This window comes from Condylura cristata, unplaced genomic scaffold (assembly GCF_000260355.1).
Source record: "Condylura cristata isolate star-nosed mole 26May11 unplaced genomic scaffold, ConCri1.0 scaffold00019, whole genome shotgun sequence".
In the NCBI taxonomy this organism is placed as follows: domain Eukaryota; kingdom Metazoa; phylum Chordata; class Mammalia; order Eulipotyphla; family Talpidae; genus Condylura; species Condylura cristata.
In genome coordinates, this window is record NW_004567120.1 from 980,684 (window position 1) to 1,006,741 (window position 26,058).

General features: G+C 38.7%; 1 protein-coding gene across 1 annotated transcript; it reads left to right on the forward strand.

Annotated features, from left to right (window-relative positions):
* Window positions 1-16,747: 16,747 nt before the first annotated feature.
* On the forward strand, window positions 16,748-24,147 carry CDX4 (caudal type homeobox 4). The gene is made up of 3 exons (XM_004685583.1): window positions 16,748-17,237; window positions 22,776-22,921; window positions 23,941-24,147. The coding sequence occupies exons 1-3, from the start codon at window positions 16,748-16,750 to the stop codon at window positions 24,145-24,147; spliced, it is 843 nt and encodes a 280-aa protein (XP_004685640.1).
* The last annotated feature ends 1,911 nt before the right edge of the window (window positions 24,148-26,058 follow it).

Here is a 26,058-nt window from a genome sequence, read left to right on the forward strand (position 1 = left end):
CAAGTTCAACTTGGAGAAAAGACAGTGAAATGAAGGTAAGGAAGACTGCCGAGGAGAGAGAATGTGAGATTTGTAAACACCAGGGCTGTCTTCCATGCAGAGGCAATAAAACATAGCTGAGCAGTGCCAACATAGCTTTGGATAATTAAATTGATTTGCATCTTAACTGGGAGGGACACACAACCGGCTGTTGTATGTGATCAAACAGAATGAGTATATTTGATCCTATGTTCTGAGAGAAAGGAGCAAAATAAAGCAAAGGACAGTCCCAGCATCATTTTTTGAAATGACTGTCCTTTCCCCTTGAGGTAGTTTTGGCACACTTACCAGAAATCACTTGATCACATATGTGAAAGTTTATTTCTGAGTTATCTATCCTATCCCTTAATATATATGTCTGCTTTTATGCTAATGCCATACTTTTGATTACTGTAGCTTTATATTAAGTGGAAAGGTAAGCAGTTTAGTTTTGTTCTTGTTTGAAATTGCTTTGCTTATGCTTGAACCCTAGAGATTTTATATGGATTTTATATTCCTGCAAAAATGTCACTGGGATTTTGATAGGGACTTCACTGAATCTATAGATTACTTTGGGAAGTATTTATATTTTATTATTAGGTTTTCCAATCTGTAAGAATGGGATGCCTTTCCATTTATTTATGTCTTCCTTAATTTCTTCCAGCAATCAGTGTTTTATAGTTTTCATCATAGAAGACATTCGTTTCCTCGGCTGTTAATTCCTAAATATTGTATTCTTTTAGACTCCAATGAGAATGTGATTGCATTACCTTTTCAGATTGATCATGGCTTATGTGTAGAAATACAACTAATTTTTGCATATTGACTTTGAATTCTGATGTTTTCATTAACTCATTTATACTTTTAACCGATTTTTGTAGTTTTCTACATATAACATCACATCTACAAATAAAACTCATTTTTCTTCCTTTTAAATTTTCAAACATCTTATTTTTTTCCTTTTCTTTGAATTCTGTTTTTATATGGGTAATATTGGCTTACATCACTTTCCATAGAAGCAAGACCAGTCTATGTTCTGTCCCCACCAACAGTGTACAAGAGTCCATTTATCTCCATAGTCTCTCCAACATGTATTGCTCTGGTATTTTTTACATATCATTGTGGTTTTGGTTTGCATTTCTCTGACAATAAATTATGATAAGCATTTTTGTCATGTGTCTGTTGGCCAAATGTATGCCATCTTTGTGAAGTACCTCTTTAGTAGTTCTGCCCATTTTGGATTGGGTTATTTTCTTTTTGTTGAGTTGTATGATTTCTTTGAAATACTTGTATATAAGCTCCTTATCAGCTATATGACATACAAATGTTTTCTCCATTCAGTAGATTTAGTGGTAGATTCTCTTGCTGTTGAGAAGCTTTTATATTTGATGTGCTCCCTATTATTTATATTACCTTTTATTTTCCTCATTGATGGAAACCAATATGCAAAGACATCAATGAATCCTATGTCTTGAAGAGTTCTGCCTATGTTTTCTTCTGTTATTTTATTACTTCAGGACTTACATCTGAGTCTTTTATCCATGTCACTCTTGATTTTTGTGTATGATGTGAAATAATAGCCTAGATTCATTTTTTTAATATATTGCTGTCCAATTTTCCCAGCATCGTTTATTGAAGAGGCTTTCCTTTCTCCAACGTATACTCTAAATTACTTTGTCATAAATTAACTGTCCATATAGGTGGGGTTTATTTCTGGACTTTAAATTCTATTCCATTGGTCTGTGTATCTGTTTTGTTCTAGCATAATTCTGGTTTGATTATTAAAGCTTTGCAGTATAGTTTGAAGTTTGGGAGTATACTACCACTGTTCCTCATTTTTGTCATTATTATTTTGGCTATTTGGGGTCTTTTGTGGTTCCATATGAATTATTTTAATAATGCCCTTGAAGCTTTGATAGGGAATATATTGAAAATGTATTTTGTTTTGCATAGATGGCCATCCTAACAATGTAAATTCTTCTGACCCATAAGCAGAGAATGGTTTTCCATTTCTTCAAGTCTTCTATTTCTTTTAACAATGACTTAGACTTTTCAATTTAAGAGTCCTAGATATTTTAATTATTATATTCAATTGAAAATGGGGTTGTTTTCTTGATTTCCAACTCTTCTAGCTTATTGCTTGTTGGAAGGCAACTGATTTTTTTATTTTTTTTTATTTTGTATTGATTTTGTAAACTTATACTTTGTTGAACTGACTTATTGTTTCACTTATTTTTAATGGAATCTTTAGGGATTTCCACATCTATAATCATGTCATCTGCTAATAATAGTTTTGTTTCTTCTTTCCAAATTTGGATTTCACTTACATACTTCAACTGCCTAATTGTTCTGCAAAGGCTTTTAATATTAGGTTAAATAGTAGTGGTAAAGTGGGCAGCTTTGTCTTTCATTTTTCACAATTGGTTATATGAGTTGTGAGTTTGTCATATTTGACCTTTATTACATAAAGGTATGCTCCTTTTATCCTCATTTTTCTAAGCGTTATTATCATACATGAATGTTGGATCTTGTTATATGCTTTCTCTGCATCTATTGAAATGACCATATGGCTTTTACCTTTCCTTTTGTTGATGTGGTGATTATAGCGATTAATATACAAATGGTGAAACAAGCTTATATCCCTGGAATAAATCCCACTTGGTCATGGTGTATGATCCTTCTAATACATTATTAGATTTGGTTTGATAAGATTTTGTTGAGTACCTTTGCATTTACATTTATCAGGGATATCAGTCTGTAGTTTTGTTGTATATGTGATGCCCTTGTCTGCTTTTAGTAATGATAATATTAGGCTCATAAAAAGTATTGGAAATGTTCCCTCTTTGATTTTTTAATGAGTTTGAAAGTGAAAGATCATCTCCATACTTCTTTCCATAGGGTCTCTATGACCTACCTTCCCACCATAAGAGTAAGAGTGCTTCTTTTTCTCCAAATCCTCAACAGCACTTTACATTTCTGATTTCTTTTATTATGAGTCATACTCACTGGCATGAGGTGGTATCTCATTGTGGTTTATTTCGCATTTCTCTGACGATAGGTGTTAAACATTTTTCCATGTGTCTATTGGCCATCTGTATGTCTTCTTTGGGGAAGTGTCTATTTAACTTCCTCTGTTTATTTTATGTTTGGGTTATTTCCTTTTTGTTCAGTGGTAAGAGTTCTTCGTATTTTTTTGTATCAGTCTCTTTATGTTGTGCAAATATCTTCTCCCATTCAGTCAGGTATCTCTTTGTTTTAATTACAGTTTATTTCACTGTGGAGGAGCTTTTTAGTTTGATATAGTAACAATTGTTTATATTCTCTTTTGTTTTCCTTTCTTCTGGAGATGAATCTGCAAGCATATTTCTAAGGTTTATGTTTTAAGAGTGTTTTCCCTGTGTTTTTTCCTACATATTTTAGGGTTGCAAGTCTTATAGCCAAGTCTTTTAACCATTTTTAGTTGATTTTTGTATATGGTGTGAGATAATAGTCAAATATTTTCTTTTGTATGTGCATTCAAATTTCCCAACCCCACTTGGAAATTGGAAATTGGAGTGAAGTGTATACTCTTCACTCCTTTGTCATGGATTAGCTGTCCATAAATGTATGGGTTTATTTCTAGACTCTCAATTCTATTCTATTGGTCTGCATATCTATTTTTGTTCTGGTGTCATGTTCTTTTAATTATTACAGCTTTATATTGTAGTTTAACTTTTCAGTGTGTAATATCCTCATTTTTTCTTTTAGTCAGGAGAGTTTTGGTTATTTGGCTTTTTTTGTAATTACATATGAAATTCAATAGTGTTTGTTCCCTATCTTTGAAGAATGACATTGAAATTTTTATTGGGGTTGCATTGAACCTATAAATTGTTTAGGGTAGGATGGCCATTTTGACAATGTTGATTTTTCTAATCTCTGAACAAGGGGTATCTTTCCATTTCTTTGTGTTTTCTTCTATCTCCTTTAATAATATCTTAAGTTTTCCTCCTATAGGCCCTTTATCTCCCTTGCTAATTTTACTCCTAGGATTTCTGTGTGTGAGAGAGAAAAAAAAACAGATTGCAAATGGGCTGTTTCTCTTAACTTCTTCCTCTTCTAGCTCATTGCTTGTATATCAGGAGGCAACTGACTTTTATGTACTGATTTTGTACCAGTCCACTTTACCAAACTGGTTTATTGTTTAAATTGGTTTGTCCATGGATGTTTTAGGGTCTTCAGTATGTATTTTTGCGTTATCTGAAAATAATGATAACTTTACTTCTTGCCCAATTTGAGAGTTCCTTTTATAGCTTTTCTTGCCTAATTGCCAGGTAGGACTTCCAATACTATGTTGGATAGTAGTGGGGAGTGTGAACGTTCTTGTCTTGCACTAGCTCTTAGTGGAAAGGCTTTCACTTTTTCATCATTGAGAATGATGTTAGCTGTATGTTTATCATATGTAGACTTTATTATGTTTAAGATATGTTCCACTTACCCCCAGTTTTTCTAGGGTTTCATCACAAATGGATGTTGTGTGTGTGTGTGTGTGTTTTTTTAAGATTTATTTATTTATGCATTACAGAACTGGGGTACAGGTCAGAGGTGCAGGGGCAGTGAGAGACTTCACCAGAGACAGAGTGGGGAACAGAACAGGCTAACTGACGAAGTACACTGCTGAGGGGAGCAGCGGGCAGGTCAAGAGAGGTCTGCCGCGCCATGTGGTCACCTCGGGGGCTGACGAGAATCGAACTCATGCTGAAGTGGCTTTAGCTTCTTAGTGCTGTGCTCCAACCCACTGCTCCACCAGGGAGGGCCGGATGGTGAGTTTTAACAAATATTTTCCTGGAATCTGTTGACATGATCATATGGTTTTAATCTTTCTTTTTGTTGATGTGGTGAATTATGTTGGTTGATTTTCAGTTGTTTAACTATCCTTTTGTCCCTGGAATAGAACACACTTTATCATGATATATATATCCTTTTAATGTATTGGTACAGTCAGTTTGTTACATTTTATTGAGGATTTTAACATCTGTGTCATTAAGTAGATTGATCTGTAGTTTTTTTTTTGTGTGTGTGTGATGTCTTTGGTATTGATATAAGCCAGTGATACTAGCTCATAAGATGTGTTTGAGAGTATTCTTTATCTTTTAATTTTTGGGAAAAGTTGGAGGAGGTATTATGTCCATCTCATCTTGGTTGTTTAAGTTGCATATATATAAATTGTCATAATAATCTCTTATTTTCTTATGGATTTCTGCCATTTCTGTTGCATCTTCTCTTGCTCCATATTTTATCCTATTTATGAATTTTCTCCATTTCTCTTTGTGGGCCTAGCTATAGGTCTGTTATTCAAAGAACCAGCTTTTGATTTCATTGATCTTTTGGGCTTTTTAAGTTTCTGTTTCATTTATATCTGCTCTAATTCCCTTATATACTTCTTTCTGCTGTTTTTTATTCCTATTTTTTAGTTCCTCTACATGAGAGATTAAGTTATTTCTTTGGGCTCTTTCTTCTTTTTTGATGAGGGCCTGTATGGTATATATTTTCTTCTCATTTATTGTTTTTGTTGTGCCCTATCCATTCTGAAAGATTGTGTCCTCATTATCATTTGTCTCAAGGTATTTTTAATTTCTGATTTGATTTCCTCACTGATCTTGTAGACTCTCCATAGTGTGGTTCAACCTCTATGTATTAAAGGATTTCTTGGCTTTCTTTTTGTCAGAGAAGATACTTGGTATTGATACCAGGTAGCAGGGGACCCTAAACTGGCCAAGACCTTGCTGCCCAAATACTTCACCAAATACTGTCTGGATTCTTCACCCACATACACAATTGCAAGACTGCTCAGGCTGAGGAAACAACAACAAAGGGGTTTCTTTAACAAATGGGAAAACAAGTATTACTGAGGCCAATAATGGCCCTTTACTTTACTCAAAGTTGTGTCCAGTACTGTCCTGCACAAAGACCATTATGATAGTTTCTTCCTGCCCTGCCGACCTGGGGCACACGGCAGCCAGACTCCAGGCCTGGTTCCAAGTTGCGAAGACAACAGAAGACACACAGGAGATACTCTGCAGCTTCAGGATACTCCAGCACAGCACTCGACAAGTAACATTTAGAAAAGCAGCCACAGTCACCAAATGGCCCAACAAAATGCCTCACTCACGCAGCTAAGCCAGGCTATGACCGCAACAAAACCAGGAACCTCTTTAGTCACTCAGCTACTTACAAAGCCTCTTCCTGCAGCCTCTGCCTTCAGAGGTCCACAGCGCCCTTCTCTAAGGTCAGCCCCATCCTGGGGCTCAAATTCACTGGCCCCCAAAATGCTAAAAGCAACTCCAACCTGGAACTCTGAAGCCCAGACAAACAGAAACCTTCTTCCTTTTCCTTCTCCTTGTCTCCTGCAGTCACTCTTATTTCCTATCCAAGGTAGTCCCTCTTCAAAATCTGATACTTTTTAACATTATTGCTGAGGCTGTCTTCACAGCAACCCCCTCAGGGAGGGCCACCACCTGCAACAGTCCTTGGCTTCAGCCACTGAGTTACATTTCCCACTTTTAATTTTTATCACCACATCTATAGTGAATACTGGACAAAACCTCTACATGACATAACTACAAACAGCATTATATAACACAGTGGCACAGCTACTGGTATCAATATGATTTCAGTCTTCATGAACTTGTTGATACTTGGCTTGTGACCCAGTGTGTCTATCCATATGCACTGGAGAAAAATTTATATTTTACTTCAATACCCTATAATGGCTATTAAAGCCATGTGGTTTAATTCTTTGCTTAGGGCAATTATATTGTTATTTGTTTTCTGACTCATTGACAGATATACAAGAATCCAACCACATATTTATTTTCTACAGTGTTGGTTTAGAGTTGATAGAAATTATCTAGTATATTTTTGTCCTCATTCATTTGGTGAGTAAATACTGATGAGTGTTACGTCTTCCTGTGTATTGATCCCTAGTAATTTTACAGTGCTCTGCCCTTTTTTAGCTGGAGGTCTGTTTTATATGATATATATAGATATAGATATAAATATAGATATAGATATATGACTGTCCCTGTGTTCCTATGGGTGTCATTTCCTTGTAGAATTCATTTTGAACTCTTTATTTTCAGTTTCTATTTATCCTTGGAACTTAGGTACATTTCCTGGAAGAAGCAAAAGGTTGGATTCTGTTTCCTAATGCAAGAAAATATTCTGTATCTTTTTATTTATGAGTTCAGCCCATTGACATTTAGAATGATTATTGATATATGAGTATCTGCTACTGCCACTTTGTGGTTCATAGTTTTTTGCTTCTCTTTAATTCCTTGTTCAGTTCTTTGTGTTCATTCTTCTCTTTGATTTAAATACTAAAGCTCTTTTTAGTTTTTCTTGGAGGGGTCAAGTAATGGTTTCAAAGTCCCTAAAATTCTGTTTGTCTGAGAAGTCCTTTAATTTTTTCCTCATATCTGAAGAAGAGCATTGCTGGCAATTTTTATATCTGAGTATTTTGAATGTTACTCCATTGCCTTCCTACCCACAGGGTTTCTTCAGAGAAATCTCATGTTAGTCTAATTGAGATTTATCAGCTTCTGCCTCCTCATCAGCTTCATTATGTTCTCTTTGTCCTGTACTCCTGGAGGTTTTACTACTATATATTTTGCTGCAGGTCTCCTTTAATTTAAGTATCTTGGTGTTCTTTTAACTTCCTTTATTTGTATGTTTAGTTCCTTCTTCAAGTTTAGGGTACTTTCTTCTATTATTTACTTAAATAAGCTTCTATTCCCTTCTCTCTTTGTTCTCTAGGACTCTTATTTTTTCTTTCCTTGTGGTATCAGATAATCCTTGAAGTGTTCTTTTTTTTTTTCCATTTTTTTCTCTTTGTATCTCTCTTTTACCATCTTGATTCTTTCCCCATTTTGCATCTTAATCAGAATAATGTTGGATCAGAACATCAGCTCCAGTCATCTTAATTGGTTACAACCAACACAACAGAAAGCAGAGGCCCTCTCCTGCTTGGGGCCACCAAACAGGATGACAGCAGCTGCATGTACTATCAACTCAGCACCTTTCCAGAAATCAGTGATCCTAATGGTAGATGGTGCTTATCTACCTCTGGTGAGATAAGAGCTTGTAGGGGAGTCTGGGAGTCTGCATGGAGTATGTACCTTTAGTAATCATCAACTTGGCATACTACATCCCCAGGTATATCAGTTACAAACCTATAAGTCCATAGTTGGCTAGGAGGTGAGGAAAGTCCTGAGAGTCCATGTGAAAGAGGAATATTCATTTTTTTTTTGGTAGGCTAGGGTCCCAGATCAGCTACAGGAGCTCAGGAGGGGTGGGGACTGCATTCGAGAATGCCCAACTACCTGTTAAATAAGTCAGATTCATGCATGCGAGGCCAGGTTTCCCTATAGTAAGCAGACTTTGCCCAACTGTAGTACACTGGGAACTGAGAGTAACAGGTTTTATAGCTGGTAGAGGTTGAGGTTGACATGATCACTCAGAGCAAACTTCCCTGGTATTTTTAGGAGTAGGATACTCCACCACCCACTCCAGGAACTAAAAATTCACAGGGATTCAATGTCTAACCACTGCCTCCAGCTTTTGTGCATAGTTCTAGATATGTGTGCTGCCAAGATCTGGACCTTCTTTGGTCTGTTTTTGGATCTGGCACAACTGTCAGCAGTAGTAGCTATGCATTCTGCAACAGCTATCTGTGACTGTGGAACAGGGGTGGACAGGGAAAAAGGGTGACAAGGCAGGAGGCCGGATGGAAGGATGGAATGGCCACTTGCCTGCTCAGATTCTGAAACAAGGGAGGCACCAAAAAGCCCCATGGAGGGGGGAGGACTATAGATTAACAAATGACAATTCCAGTTAAGAGTACAAGTCACTCTCTGTGGGTTCTCACCCATGTGCACAATTGCAAGAGACCTTAGGCTCCAGGAACAACATGGGGTTTATTTTACAAAGAGGGGAAACAAAGAGCTTACTGTAGCCACAGTGGCTGTCTCACCTAGAGAGCATCAGTGATGGTCGGTACCAGTCACCAGGAGTGCTGGACATCACTGGCCCAGAGTGATGGTCACCACTGCTCCCTCAGAGGTGGTGTCAGAGACACCCACTGTTAACAGCTCTTGGTGAGGTGTTGGGCTATGCCCCACAACAAACAACAATTTGAGATGCAAGGCCCAGAGACTTTGGTGCTCCTTTCAGGCAATGCCAGAGACTGGACCAGACGCTCAGGGTCTGACAGAGATCTTCGGGTTTTCTTCCCTCCTTGGAGGTTGGCTGCTGGGTGCTTCTTTTCCTCTTTTTCCAGAGGCCAGAAACAAAATCTTCCCCTGCTTCCTTCTTCTTTTGGAGGCTGGTGTCATCTCTCCTGTTCATCTCTTCAGGGCTGGTGTTGTCTTTTCTTCTTTTCCTCAGGGGCTGACATCAGCACCCTCGCAGCTCCCTACAACCCTGGCTTATATCATTTTTCAGAGTGTCCCTGCCTGATTGGGCCATTTTCAATCATGTTGGAACAATCAACTTATAGTACCTAATTGGTCCATTCCACAATCCAGAAACTACAACTGTTACATAAAAGGGCTCTGAGGAGTAGCTGCTGCAGCTGACAAAAGGGTTGTTTCTGGACTCTGAAGATCAGCAGCCACAACTGACCTGTGGTGGTGCAGCATGTTGAAAGAATACCAGTGCTCCTACAGGCTCTACCGCTGAAGCAGCTGGGTTTTGGTAACAACTCCACCCTCACCCTCATTCTCACAACTCCTTGGGTTTTTTGAAGATCCACTTCAATAAGGCATGTGTGGGGGTAATCAGGAGTACTGCAGTTATATTTTTCTGGGTTTACTTTCCTGATGCAGCTTATGCCACCATGTTTTCAGGTGTATTCTCAAGCATCGTTTATGACCAAATGTTCTAATGCTAGAAATCAAACACAAAATAAACCTGAAAAAAAAAAAAAAGATCATGTGGAAACTAAACAAATTTTTAATAACCCCTAGATAAATGCAAAAAAAAAAAATCAAAAGAGAAACTCTTCTGAAGGCTAACAAAAATGAAAAGATAAATTAACAGACCCTATAAGATGAAGCACAGGGTGATATTAAGAGGAAAAGACAAATACAAACACACAATGATAAACAAGAAAAGTCTTAAATGAAAACCATAGTCTGAAGAACTAAAAAGGGAGAAAATACGAAACAAAAATCAGTGAAAAAAAGGAAATAATAAAATAGAATAGAAATATAGAATAAAATAGAAACCAAAAAGAAAATATAAAATATCAATAAAACCGGCCCTCCCTGGTGGCGCAGTGGGTTAAAGCACAACACTGGGAAGCTAAAGCCACTTCCGCATGAGTTCGATTCCCGCCTGCCCCAGAGGAGACCACATGGTGTGGCAGACCTCTCCTGACCCGCCCACTGCTCCCCTCAGCTGTGTACTTCATGATCTGCCTATTCTGCTTCCCACTCTGTCTCTGGTGAATCCTCTCGCCGGCCCTGCACCTCTGGCCTGTACCCCAGTTCTGTATGAATAAATAAATAAATCTTAAAAAAATATATCAATAAAACCAAGGACAGGTTTTTTTCAAAAGATGAACACTAGGGTAGATTCACTTAGAACTACAAAACATCATAAGAGACTACTATGAATATCTATACGCAAACAAATTGAACAATCTAAAAGAAATGGACACATTTTTAGAACAATACAATCTTCCAAAACTGAGCTGGGATGAAAAGAACAGCTTGAACAGAGCATTAACCATTTCAGCAGTCAAAAAAGTGTAATATAAAAATCTCATAAGAACAAAGTCCAGACCAAATGGCTTTACTAGTGAATAAAAACTTTCAAAAAGTATCTAATACCTCTCTTCTTGAATTTGTTCAAAAAATTAAAGAAGAGGATTGATTCCCAAGCATATTCTATGAGGCCTACATCACCCGGATCCCAAAATTATATGAGATCAGCACAAAACCAATGCCACTGATGAATATAAATGCAAATATCTCAACAAAAATAGCAAATTTAACACAGTAATACCTAAAAAGAATCATGCATCATGATCTATGGGAAGGTGGAAGATCTAAATAGACATTTCACCAAAGAAAATATATAGATGATCAACAGACATATGAAAAGATATTCTATATCACTTACTTTTAAGGAAGTGCAAGTCAAAATAACAAGGAGACTTCATACCAGTTAGGAAGTCTATCATCAAAAAGGCAAGAAATAATAAATGTTAGCGAAAAGTATGGAGAAAAAGGAAGCCTCATATACTGTTGGCTAGAATGAATTAGTGATACCACTATGGATAACATAGGGAAGTTACTCAAAAAATTAAAAATAGAACTACTGTATGATCCAATAATCCCACTTCTGGGTATTTACTCAAAGAATATGAAAGCACTAACTCAAAAATCATATGCACGCCTATGTTTGCTGCAGCCTTATTCTCAAAAACGAGGATATGGAAATAACCCCAAGTGTAAATGATGGATGGATGGAAAAACAGATGTGGACTACTACTTGGTCACAGAAAAGATGAAATTCTGTCATTTGTGAATATATTGATGGACCTTGAGGGGATTATATTAAGTGAAATAAATGCACAATGATGGATGGATGGCTAAAGGAGATGTGGAATACTACTTGGCCACAAAAAAGATGAAAGTCTGTCATTTGTGAAAATATTGATGGACCTTGAGGAGATTATGTCAAGTGAAAGAAACCAAAGGAAAAAAACAAACGTCATATGATTTCACTCATTTGTGGAATATGAAAGAAAAAAGCAAGCAGACAAAACAAAACAAACCCATTGACTAAAAACAGAATGATGATTACCAGAGGAGAAAGGGATGGAGCAACAGATAGAGGTGGTCAATTGGTTACTGGTGAATAGTGACTGGACATTTGGTGTTGGACATGATGTGATAATATAATTGCTGATATAAGAAACCTTACAGTACAAACTTACAGTGTTTTAAGCTTGTTGACTCAATTAAAAAATAAAACTATAAAAAAAGTAATACTATGCAATAACATTCACAAAAGAATGAATTCTAATGAAATAGAAACTATAGCCTTAAATGATAGTGATAAGTAAAAGTAGATTTATTGATTGTAACAAATTTATCACCGATGGGTGGTAAGATTTGACAATAATGGATAAGGTTATGGGTGTGAGGGGACATGAAGTAAATGGGATTCCATGTACTTTCAATTTTGCAATGAACCTGAAACTGTTGTAAAAATATATTGTGTTAGTTAATATATATGTATATACGCAAGTACATGCGAACACATATACCAGTCTTAGCATACAATCAATACAAAGGGAATTTGAAGACTGAACCTGGCCCAATGGTCACAGTTTGTCAATCCTAAATGAAAGTTTCAAGGATGTTGGTTTTTGTTCTGGGTTAGGTGAAGAATAATGCAGTTTGGATGTTTAGGAGAGAATGGAGATGCAATGTAGAAATTTTCCAGTGAGGAAACAAGCAAATGGTAAAATGAGGTGACATGAAGATATGAAAAGTGATTTTGAAAAAGAAAGAATAAAGAAACTGAACTAAGGGACTCCCTGGTAGCCTAGGGGCTAAGTCTCAGTGCTATCGTCACCACAGCCTGGATGCCTGAGATAGGAGTGAACCCACACATGGTGCCACAGACCTCTCCTGTCTCACCCTCAGCAGTGTGTTTCAGTCAATCTGCCTGTTCTGCTCCGCACTCTATCTCTGGTGAATCCTTTCACCCTCCATACCTCTGGCCTATACCCCAGTTCTTCATAAATAAATAAAATAACTCTTTAAAAATTAAAAAAAAAACTGGATTGAAGTAAAATAAAACTTTTAAAGTAAAATGCTCATAGGTAAAATGATAATAGTGGGTAGTCACTTTTAAAGGTGTTTCATGTGCTTTCATCCTAACATTTTCTTTTTTTAGGATAGATCAGTGAAAGAGAACAATGGGTCCGTGTCATGAAGAGCCTTAAATGCCAGACTTCTGAGCCTAAGCACAGTAAGAAAATGGAAACCAGACCCCAGGCCTAAATCCCAAGGTTACAAATTTGACTGTTTTCAAGTTAGTGACATGAATTTTGCAGCTAGGGTGATGCAGGATGGGGACCTAGTACCACTAAACACTAGTATTTATTTTAAATAGTCATACTATCTCTCTGAGCCGCTAAAAATGAAATGATAATAAATAGTTCATGGGGTTGTTGTGATGATTAAATAAGGTCATGTTATTTCCTTTTTCTTAATAGCTTTGATTATTACCATCCAGCATACCATAAAATTTACTTATTAGAATCTCTCCCCTCCATAATGTAAGATTAATAAAGTCAGAGGCTTTTACAATAATTAAAACAGCATGGTACTAGAACAAAAACAGACACACAGACCAACGGAATAGAACTGAAAACCCAGAAATAAAGCTGCACATATATGATCAACTGATCTATGACAAAGGAGCAAAGAATATGCTCTGGAACAAGGACAGTCTCTTCAATAAACGATACTGGGAAAACTGGATTGCCACATGCAAAAGATTGAAACTAGACTACTATGTCACACCATACACACAAAACAACTCAAAATAGACAAAAACCTTAAATATAAGACCTAACACCATAAAATATATAGAAGAAAACATAGACAAAACACTCCATGACATATACCTCAGAAATATCTTTGAGGACTCATCTCAGAAGCAAAGAAAGTAAAGGAAAAAATAACAGCTGGGACTACATCAAACTAAATATCTTCTGCACAGCAAAAGAGACAGTAATCAAAACAAAGAGATACCCTATTGAGTGGGAGGAAATATTTCACACCATACATTGATAGGGGATTGATATGAAAGATCTACAAAGAGCTCACATAACTCAGTAAGTACAAAACAAACACCCCAGTCAAAAAATGGGCAGAAGAGCTAAAAGGACACTTCTCCAAAAAGAAACTAAAATGACCAACAGGTATATGTAAAAATGCTCAACATCATTTATTATGAGGGAAATGCAAATCGAAACCACAATGAGATACAACCATACACTGGTAAGAATGGCCCATGATTGAAAAACTGGCAACAGCAAATGCCAGAGAAGATGTGGAGTAAAAAGAACCTTTTACTCTACTGGTGGGAATGCAAACCAGTCCAGTCACTATGGAAAGTTGTGTGGAAGATCCTCAAATTACTAAAAATGGATCAACCATATGATATAGGGATTCCATTCCTAGGAATCATCCCAATGGACACACACACACACACAAACACTAATTTGAAAGGATACCTGTACTCCTATGTTTACTGCAGCAGTATTTATAATAGCCAAGTTGTGGAACAACCTAAATGCCCCCAAACAGATGACTGGATCAAGATGTGGTACATATACACAATGGAATGTTACTCTGCAATCAAAAAAGATCAACTCATGCCATTTGCAGCAACATGGATGGAGCTGGAAGGGATTATGCTCAGTGATACAAGACAGAAGGAAAAAAGAAAATTATAGGATGGTTTCACTTATAGTTAGAATATAAGAAAACTGGAAAATTGGTCAGGAAAAGACAAAATTTGAAGCTGACCATAGATCTGAGGTATACAGCAGGGCAGAGGTTGGGAAAGTGGTCAAAACAGGGAAGGAAAGAACAAAAAGGAGATTGGTAGTGGTTCACAGGAGACTTGGTGGTGGGAGTTTTATGGGGACTACACCTGAGAGGAAAAATCAAATATTGTACAAAAATGAATAATAATGTAAGACATTTTTAATAAATTTAAACTAAATATTAAAAATATTTCAAACCCTAAATCCCTCCATATTATTTCAGTGATACATTGCAAATTTGTTATATTATACTTTTACTATCATTAAATTTGAAATATTTTTTTTAAAGATTTATTTATTTATTCATACAGAACTGGGGTACAGGCCAGAGGCTCAGGGATGGTGAGAGGCTTCACCAGAGACAGAGTGGGGAGCAGAACAGGCAGATTGACGAAGTACACTGCTGAGGGGAGCAGCGGGCGGGTCAGGAGTGGTCTGGCTCGCCATGTGGTCTCCTCCGGGGCAGGCGGGAATCGAACTCATGCGGAAGTGGCTTCAGATTCTCAGTGCTGTGCTTTAACCCGCTGCGCCACCAGGGAGGGCCAAATTTGAAATATTTTTATAAAAATATAAAAATAAAGTCTTCTCACTATTGATGTTTCCAAGCATAGAACAACACACCTAGAACTCAATGAATATTTCTTAAATGAATTCATAAATACAGTGGTTCCATACTGTATACCAAGTTAGGAAGTTTTCATATATTATCTCAGCAAATCCTTCTTTGCAATGCAGTTAGCATACCTATTTCACATAGGGGATACCCTAAAATTCCCAGAGGTGAAGTAATATTCCCAAGGCCACAGAGGAAATTAGTGAATGTCCCATGTTGCACTGAATTTCATGAAGGAAAACAGTCTCTGAACAGGAGTAAAGCCTGGCTGTGAGAAATTTGGATAAGGCTGAAGAGGTGGGACAGGGTAGAGCTTGAAAGAAACACAGATTGGAGATGTAATTTCTTGAGGGTCAACCTTGAACTCCTGAGTAGCTATAGGTAAGCCCAAGGTGTTTTCATTAATTAAAGCTTTGCAAAGGAAATCTTCCCAAGTACAAAAGTAAGTTGGGAGCTACAACTGCCCTGAATTTGAGACTGCAGGATTTTGTCCCTCTGGAGCACTGACTGTGAGGCAGAAGCCAAAGATGTAACTGAAAGAAATACCTGAGATTAGTGCCCTCATATGAAAATAAGACCATGACCCACATGGTTCTGCTCCCTCTTTTTTTCCCTTTGTCATAGCCTACTCTCTTCATATTTCTTTAATTTGTGCTTATTTGTAAAACATCCAATTCATCTGGCCCGCCATCCACTAGGATGTACAACCTTACATATGTAGAACAGGAATATTTGGGTCTTGTTCAGTGCTATATATCCCCAGAGCCTACAACAGTGCCTGACACATAGTAGGCATTTGCGGTATAGTTGTGAAATGAATCACTGTCCTTGCCACCAAGGTCCTCTTCCTGGGAGTAGGGGGAGCTAGAACAGAAAGCCCATTCTGTGGTAATATTGGGCTAAAGCCACATCAAGCACCCTGCCAGTGAATATGAGCAAAGGGGATACCATAGCTGCAGGCTAGGCCTGAGAAGATCAAGAAAGGGAGGAGGCCCCTGAAAATGAGGACCGAATCCTAGGGACCAGGGCTTGGCTCCACTTCTAAACTTCTCCATGCCATTTTGGAAAGAGCTGATCAGAAACCCCTGGAAGAGCTCCTGCCTCTCAAAGACTGGTGCTGGAGAACCAAATAGACAAAAGAGGGAAAGATGAGACTGAAGTTCCAGGAGGGGAGGGAGAGGGAGAGAGGAACAGAGGGAGAGGAAGGGAGAGAAACAAGTCCCTGTGAAAGTGAAATGACCCTTCATTTGAATGCAAATGTTATGTAAAAGCCTGAAGCCCCTTTACATCAGCCCAACCATTGGTGGCCGTCTACACCGGGACCCCAGTCACCTGGACACGTCAGGGTGGGAAACGCGGGATGGAGTAGTCTCGGAGGCTCAGAGGTGCTCAAACCACAGCCACAGACAGATCTCCTGATTCCCTGCTGCTTCTCAAAGTTGGGTCGTGGCTTTCCGGAGACCTGGACATGGCTTAGGGAGCCCCTTCCTTGTAACCACAGCACCATGTACGGAAACTGCCTTTCGGAAAAAGAAGCGGGCATGTACCCGAGCACTCTCAGGAACCCCTCGGGGGACGGCGCTTCAGGGGCTGGCGGCCCTGGGAGTTCACTACCAGTCTCCAACGTCGCAGCAGCCTCAGCTTACGCACACTACATGGGGTATCCCCACATGCCCTGCATGGATCCTCACGGACAGTCGCTGGGGGCCTGGGGTTCGCCCTATAGTCCCCCCCGGGAAGACTGGAGTGCGTATCCAGGGCCGTCCAGTACCATGGGCACGGTGCCCATGAACGACGTGGCCTCCAGTCCAGCCTTTGGCTCCCCTGAATGTGGCAACCTAGGCGCCGCGGGTGGTGGAAACGGTGGGGGCAACCTGCCAGCTCCAACAGGTGGGTCACTGTTCCCCATGGACGCCTGCGCTGCGGACGCCCATTCCCCCAGCAGAAGCCGCCACAGTCCCTACGCGTGGATGCGAAAGACCTTGCAAGTGACGGGTGAGTGGACTGTCCCCGTGCCCTCACGCCTTTGCTTGCCTTTGCTTCTCTTCTTAGCTTTTCACCTGCCCACGCTCCTACTCCTCAGGCCTCGCCCTCCCCACCCCCCACCCAACCCCCGCCCCCAGGCTCATAGCTGAGAAGGCCACTGCCTAGCTGGCTGCCCAGGGCTGGTCCTTCAGTGATGCCCTCGAGTGTTTATCTGCTCAAAGTCTGCAGCGTGTGGCGCTTGAAGCTAAACAGACACTAGGGTTTTGTGGTTTTGTTTTTGTTCTTTTTTTGTCATTCCCCAGTCAGTCAAGGGTGCAAACACGTGGACAACAGGCATGTCAAGCCACACGAATAGGGGTCCAACCCTGTAGTGACCCAGCTGGGAAAACAGATGCTGGGAAAACCAATGAGGAGAGTCAGGGAAGGGTAACTGGGGTGCTCAGGCACCACCACAGCTTGACCCCTTCCACTTACAGCCCTTCCCCACCTGGGCGGGTCAGCACACTTCCCAAAGGTGGTGATGCTCAACCTAGATTCACCGTGCTCGACCAGCAGCCCACCCTCCAGTTTTGCCATGAAGGCCAGATGCCTCTCAAAGCCCAGGTTTCTTTGCCCAAATTGGCAAGGGGGACTGGACTCAATCACATTGCCTTCTTGCCTTCTCCCGGTGCTCTTTTCTCAATCCAAGTGTCGAGGCAGGCAAGAAGGTGGGGACACGGTGAGCTACTCACCGATAACAGTGGCTGAGCTCCAAGGTCTATCAGCTCCAGCACTGATGCATGGTTCAAGTCCTCCTAACTGTCCAAGCAGCAGGTTTCCTGAGGCACCCGGGTTAAAAGGCATGTCGGCTATGCCAAGTGGAAAGGTCTAGAGACCCCCAACCTAACTTTGACCAACTCTCCTTCCAGCAAGCCAGTGAGTAGCTGCTGAGAGTCAGGGGCCAGGACTCTCTGCTTTAATCTTGGACGGGGAGAAGGGAGGTGGGGACATGTTTGTTTTCAAGTAGTCTTTCATCACATTATTATTCCAACCCATTGCTCCCTGTCATCAGAGAAAATTAGCAAAATCTGACTTTATCATTTTCATTCCTTTGGGGAAGAAATGGCATTCAATTGCATTTGTTCACAAAAGACTGCTTCTGTTCACAGTTCTGCATTTTCCTCCTTGCTGTTAAAAGCAAAGGCGGGAGGGTGGGAAGGATCCAGCTATTACCACTAGCTAAACTCAGAGTGGAGGGGCAGTTCCTGTTTATTAGGACATTACCAAGGCAACAACCTCACATTAAAAGCAAAAGTACTTAAGTATGTGGCTTTAAGGTGTTTTGGACATAAATCTGCATTGTTTTTTGAAACATAGGTGAGTTAGTTTACTATATAGAATAGAAAATGAAGTTAGGGTGGGGTACTCCCATGGCTGCTATTACATCTAATCTTAGAGTAGTAATTCACATCCATTCACTAAACTCTACCCATCAGCAAAAGCCAGAAAAGAAGTAATTGCTCCCAGTCCAGGATTATGTTTTGAAACAGTAAAAAAGAAAAGTCAAATTAGAATGTTGTTTGGAAGAGAGAAAAATTGGAGGGAGGGTAATTAAAATGTGTGTATATAAAATATATTTTAATTCCCTCATATGTGTGTGTGTGTATATCTTGAGTGTGTGTATATATATGTGTGTGTGTGTGTGTATATGTGTGTGTATATATGTGTGTGTGTTTATCTCATGAATTTTCTGTTTATGAGATAAATATGACCAGTCTCTGCTTAAAAATCTTCTGCTTGCATTTGCTTTTATAAGCTAGCATTGGTCTCTTAGGTAGTTCTAGTGCCAGGAGATGTTTACAAAGGGAACTGTGGCATCTTCATCATAAGCCTTCAATCCCAACCCTTATGCCACTTTCATGAGGTCTTCTCTCCAACTTCTTTGAGAATTTAAAATTGAATGATGTTGGAACCCCTCTGACTCCCAGCAGCTACCTATAGATGATGTTTTATTAAACTCAGTCTTTGTTGCATTTTAATATCTTGTAAATTAAAATGATCCCTTTGCTATATTCATGTAGCCCAATGTATATATTTAGCAATAATTTAAGAATTTGATGGAAAGTGTGGTCCCTCTCTCCCAGAAAAGTGCACAAAACACATCTGCCCGTGCATATGCATGTCACTTCTTAAAATAATATCTAGATCCAGATTACCAACACCACAAAAAAAATTTGAACTGATCACTTCACTGGACCACTCAGGACCAAAATGCACCCATTTGTATCCTTAGTACTTAGTGGGTGTTAAATATTTGCTAAATGAATGAATGAGTCAGATCCTTCTAAATTTTCTACTTTACTCTGTAGTATTGTGGGACAACATTTGGCTTATGACTGAGAAGAAAATAGATGAACTACAAAATGGAAGTAACCCCTCCCTGATTAAGGTAATCAAGTGAAAGCTCTTTCCATTCTGAAGAATGTCTTAAACAGCCTTAAGTTAAAGAAAGAAAAAGCGCATGTACCAAGGTACAACCAGAAACCATTTTATACTGATCATTATCACATTTGATATTCTAATGAGAGAAAGGGACTGACACACGAAGTAAATGCCTGCTCTCTAGGTGACTGAATCAGAGGGGGATGCTTTTATCTCCATGTTGTTCTCTATGTGGCCTGTGACAGTACATATCTTACTGTAAAGATTGTATAAAACAGAAAACTGACAAAGTTTCTTTGAAAAGTTACAATATTTTCATATTGTAAACATTGTCGGTGCCTTACAACTAGGAATTATTTTTTTCATCTCTATTTCTTTTCCACAAAGTTGGATGAGTACTGGCTTGGCTGTAAACTATGCAGAGATGGAGAAAGGCTTCCTGGTTAAGAGTGAGAAAGGGAATGGAAGAAGGAAGTGATTTTGAATAGCTCTGATGAAATCACTAAACAAAACACTGAGGAAGTTGTACTTAAAAGGTTTATTCACTTAGGACTCTTCATAAAATGAGTTGCTTAGTAATTCTTGAAGTTTATTGTTGTCTGCCTTAGTTTTGATTGTTTTGTTGGACATTTTAAAAAAAGAATTAGGTACAGTTTTAGATAAAAGAAGCAACGTATTCCTCTAAGATAATGAATGATGTAAAGTCATAAGATAGATGAATAATGAGCTGGAAAATCACCATGATGCATTCAGTTGCACTGTATCCCCTCTAGAAGGAAGGTAGTTTTCATCATTTTTATCCTCAACACCATCATCATCATAGCTTCTAGGTTTAGAGGGTGCTTTTCTGCCCACCAGCATTTTCACAGTCAGTCCCTCCAAAGAGTATATTAAGGGAAGTAATAAGTCATCATCTATAATGACATTTGCTTGCAAACTCTGGAGATAGTGTCTCCTGAACTGCAGAGATTTGTCTGAGTCTTTGCAGGGGGCAGCGTGAGGCAATAAGCTACCAAGAAATGGAAGCAACCTTTAATACATCTTAAGTGTTGTGATTTTCCATATCTCCAGAGGAGATCCTTTACACTCAAAAAAAGTAGACTCTAGAAGAAAATAGCTTGAATAGTAAAAAATTTCATTCTTTGTTGGTCCTTTGGTATGACAATATGAACATTAAGCTCTATTAAGAAAATGTCCAAAGCCTGTTTGACCTAATTTCATCATTTAAGAGGAAGAGACAGAGGTGGAGGAGAAACATGGAGTTGGTGGAGAAAGGAACGCAAGAGGAGCACCAGGAAATAGGAATTCATTTCTCTTTGCAAACTGTGCAGTCAATATTTCCCTCTGAGCTATGTCTTCTTGAGGTTGGAGGTCTTATCTGTCAGATTTGGGGCAACAGATCCTTTTTAACACTTCACATGCCTTTGATATGCAGTTGGCTCTTCCTTATCCCTCCTTTCTTCAGGGGTTATATTGCCGGAAAGGGTGAGGATTTCCATGGCAAATAAAGAGGCCTGGTCTTGACTTTATTGTCCTCAGATGAAACTGCAAGAGGGGAGTTTATGACCAATGGGGGTGGGGAAGAACTGCAACCTTCCTGAGTTCCAGAAGTCTGGTTATAGTTACTGATTACCAAAGAATGGAAAATACAGACACACACAAGTTGAATTTTAACTTCTCCCACAAGCTAGAATTTAATCACTTAGCCACTTTAGGATTGGGAACCCTCTCTTCAAATATATATGTCCATTTAAGGCCTGAGGTTCTGGAACTAAGTTAAGCTTCAAAGTTTTAATTGCGGCTTCAAATACACATTCTGCTGTTGTAACATTCCAAATGCCAGTACCCTTGATTTCCTGAGTCTGTTAGGACTCAGGAAAACCAGCCAAAGCTTGGGCCTTTGAGGAAGTTTCACAGACTGGGGCTCCTCATTTTTCATTTTCAAGGGGTAAAGTTTTGTTTCGTTCATTAGTCCATGAGTTATTCAGCCATTTAGTTTAATCCTAAGACATACTATTCATTTAGAATTTGTTTCTACATTCAGGTCTTTTTTTTTTTTTTTCTTTCCAGGAGATAAAAGGGTGTCTGACATTTGTTTAGGGCTTGTAAATTCCAAGTCAATTGGCTGGTGTTCCTGAATGTAAAGAGGGTTCAGGATGGTATCTGATGCTATGGAGCTCCTTTGTTTGGCTTCGCTGAATCTTAACACCTCAATGGAGTTTAGGGACCCACTTTAAAGAAACCTTTGTCCTACAGATCGCTGCCCAAAACTTCACATCAAAAACAACTAGTGAGGATCAGAAGGAGTTTGCCAAAAGTCATAGAGGAACGGAGGGAAATCCTTGATGGGGTTACAAAAATTGAAAGGAAAATAATAAACTTTCCTATCATGTTTGAAAAATTCCAAAGGAGAAATAAAACTCTACTTGAAGGAGGTCATGAAGATTGAGTTAAATGGTATATCACACAAAGCAACTGTTTGTATATCCCTGCAAAGAATATTCATTTTATTCTACTTGAATCAACATTTCCTCCTTCTCCCACTCACTATCTCTTGGGAATAAAGACAACCCACCCCCAAAAAAACAAAAGCACTGAACTTTTTTCTTAATAGGTAATAAGAGCTATCTTAGAACAGAATCTAAGTGATAATATTTTATTTTTTAATTACTATCCAACTAAATTCTTTCTAGTGATTGCATGTAACTATGTAACTAATAACATCAGGAACACAGAATGGCTTGCACACTTGGGTAATTTTTATTCATCTCAGCATGTTTAAAGTGGGAATGACATTTAGCACAATGGTCTGTGTTTGGGTCCTTGACTAGCACAGTCACTTTCTTACCTACACTGAGCCACAGGCAACTTATGTGCAAATGGGGGTAAGACTTGTGCTGCATTATTTAAAAGGGTAGATGAGAGATTTTCTATAAACAAAGGGCATACAAACAGAAATGTATACATATAGCAGTGACAGATAACCAAGTACTTAATGGAGATGTAAACATAAGACATATCTGGTTCATAAATGTATTTATTTATATATGAAAATAGAATTGTTCAAAAGAAACAATCTCCCAGGAAGTAAAATAGGATTGAATGCAATGCTTTCTCCCCTAACAGGGAAAACCAGGACAAAAGAAAAGTATCGTGTGGTTTACACTGATCATCAAAGGTTGGAGCTGGAGAAGGAATTCCACTGCAATAAATACATCACCATTCGGAGAAAATCAGAGCTGGCAGTCAACCTGGGTCTTTCTGAGAGACAGGTACACCAGACATACATCCAACAGGTCTCATAGTCATTTCAATAAGCTGAATTTTAGGGAAGTCTATAAGCAGAAGTAGAAGCAAAACAAGACCAAGACATTATCCAAGCTCTCTTGAAGCCTACATTAACCCTACTGGTGGGTGGATCTAATAACAAAAATTGAATATGGTATGGAAGCAAGAAGAGGGAACACAGGAGATAGAGAATGATTAAAACTCCTATAGAATTGATCGTTCAAGTCAAAATCTTGATCTGGTTCCCTAAAAGTCTAAAATCAATAGATTGAAAGGATATATATTTGTAAAACATGACAATTATCTAGTTCACATCAAACTACCGCAGTAACTGAATGCCAATGCTGCTACCTGCTATGTGTTACTCAGGATGGGAAATTTCACTTTTATGGTCCATATAAAGCTATGGTGCCTGCCTCAATTTTAGCTTACCATGGGTATTCAGTGGAGATTAAATCATGGCAAGAGTTGATAGTTTCTATTTAACTGGGCTTTGACAATATATATTGCATTATCCCTTTTCAACCATGTATGAAGGAGCATTGGTATCATAATAAGAGATACAGTATTTCATCATCCTTATTTTCCCAGTTCTGTTTCATTAACGTTAGGAAATTTCTTTTAATAACAGATCATAATCACCTTTGTTGTTTAAATCCTTCCCTTTTCATCACCACAATTTCAGCATCTGCCACTCTATCACTATTTCCGCCTGTGTAACAGATGCGGTGGGTAAAGTATAATACAAAGAACACTGCCTTCAGAGTCAGTAGCCCTGGATTTGAGCTCAGTTTCATCTCATAAAAGGCACTTACCCTCTCTAAGTGACAGCGTTTTTAACCTGTTAAATGGGCAGACTTCACTAGGTCATCGTGGACTGAAGTGAAATGATGCATGCGAAATGGCCTTGTATATGTAAAAGTCCGTGTACAATATCAACAATGACTATAAAAATTGCATTCAGTATATTGCCCCATTAAATCAAAAGCATTTTGTGTTTCAGGTGAAAATCTGGTTTCAGAATCGCAGAGCCAAGGAGAGAAAGATGATCAAAAAGAAAATCTCCCAGTTTGAGAACAGTGGTGGCTCAGTGCAAAGTGACTCTGGCTCCATCAGCCCTGGGGAAATAGCTAACACTTTTTTCACCACCCCATCAGCTGTCTGTGGATTTCAACCTATTGAGATACAGCAGGTTATAGTCTCTGAATAAAAGACAAAGAGAAAATGGATAGAGCCTTTCCCTTAGCATTGTCTTTTTGGTCTCTAAGATATCAGCAGGGGAGTTGGGGCAGGATGTATTTCCTTGTGAGGCCGCATTCAGATAAAGCAATGTGCAATGGGTTGAAGATAATTCATAGGTCCCTTAGTATTAGAAACCATCCCCCAAACCTCCTGTTATCTGTCAGTTACTCAGGAAGCTTGGTAGTAAACTATATAATTAAAAACTACAACCACAGACCCTTGCAACTCCATTCACAATTTCACAAACTTTGTGAACAGACTGCAAGTAAAAGAAACAAATAGGTCTGCCAGGGGGCACCATTGTGTATATGCACTTGTGTTTGTTATTTGATGCTGGCTGTGTTTTTTATGCTCTCTTGCCAGGACTGGGGGAAAGGTAAGCAGAAATTTTTGTCTCTAGCTACCTCTCCAGGTGTTTCACTCAAAAGCTAACAGGGTTTTCATAACAATGAGGTGATTACAAATCTATTGTCACAGGTTAAGTAAAATATATTTTTAAAAGATAAGTTTTTCCTTCTCTCACCCTGATTTGGTATCAAGTATCTTATCTCAGAATTTCTAATTGGCAGGGTCAATTTCAAATTTTTCCAAAACAGTGAAATCAGACTAGAACAGTGTGTGTCAAGTTGGTTGAATCTTAACAAAAGTGAGCGCCAACACAGAGAATAAACTCTTACCCTGTGGTGCTCTTCCACTCCATGTACAGTTGTAGTTCAGTGGCAGTCAGATTAACATGAGCACAAGAACAGTGCATTAGCCTATAATCTCTCCCTGACATCACCTTTCAACCTATTCAGTTTTACCTACCGGGTGATATCAAGATGCTGTGGCGCAAGGTGCTGCAATTTACAAGTTACCAACACAACACTTGGGCTGTGCTGAGTAGTTTTTGGTGTTTGTCCAGCATACCATTTGCATTTGGCAATGGCCAAATGCTGTGCTTTGAATCATTTTAAATGAAGCTAGTTTACAAGAAAATTTGATTAAAGTAAGAAAGTAATCGGAGCACAACTTTTCCCCCCCTTTATCAAGATATATATTTGATGTTCTTAAGAAAATTAGAATCTTGAGCTCAGCTATCAGTTCCGAGGTTGGGAGTAAGAAATTTGTCCGCCCTTTCCTTTTGAAAATCTAAGAAAGATGGTTTACTTTTTAAAGCCTCTCATTTAGTCTTGAAAATATTTAAGGAAAAACACTTTCATCTTTCATCCAGCCTTTTGGAATTATCATATGGCTTTCCCCCATTCCTCTCCATAACACTCTTATAAGGGAGGTAATCAATTGCCAATTTTGCTAATAGGGAGATGTTGCTATGACCAATCAGATCACGTTCCAGAGACACACAGGTAGACAACCATGAATGCTGATGAGAACCCCTAGTTGCATAAGAATCCTGTTCCTCAATCTCTAGAGAGCACCTCTTTCCATTCATTTTCTATTTGATTATGCCATTAAAGTGGCACATAGCTGCTTAAACAACAGCCAGTGATGTTTCTAATTACTACCTAACACTGCAGCCTTAACCCTTTATTTTCCAACTCATCTGCAGTGATGTCTTACATTTGTGTAATATTTTATAGTTTTCAATGCACTTTCACATCTCTTATTTGTAATATTTGGCCCTAATAATCTTATGAGATAGGCAAGAGTTGCTATCCTCACTTTGTAGCTTAGGTAACTAAAGACTATAGGGACTGAAATATCTTTGATTAACCAACTACTTCTCTAGCCAATATCTACATATTGAGGGATGGTGATGAGGATAAATCAATTTAAACTCTTATTTCTCTTCAAATCATTACCAACTTTCCAGTAAGTTAATGGCAAAATCTATGACTAGAATTCATATCCACTAGATTCAATGAATGTTTGTTGAGTG

Bases quoted from the DNA above. Each gene is read 5' to 3' on its own strand.
- CDX4 (XM_004685583.1), top strand. From the start codon at position 16,748: ATGTACGGAAACTGCCTTTCGGAAAAAGAAGCGGGCATGTACCCGAGC. The intron at 17,238-22,775 runs GTGAGTGGACTG...CTCCCCTAACAG, and splicing joins AAAGACCTTGCAAGTGACGG to GGAAAACCAGGACAAAAGAA. The intron at 22,922-23,940 runs GTACACCAGACA...TTTGTGTTTCAG, and splicing joins TGGGTCTTTCTGAGAGACAG to GTGAAAATCTGGTTTCAGAA.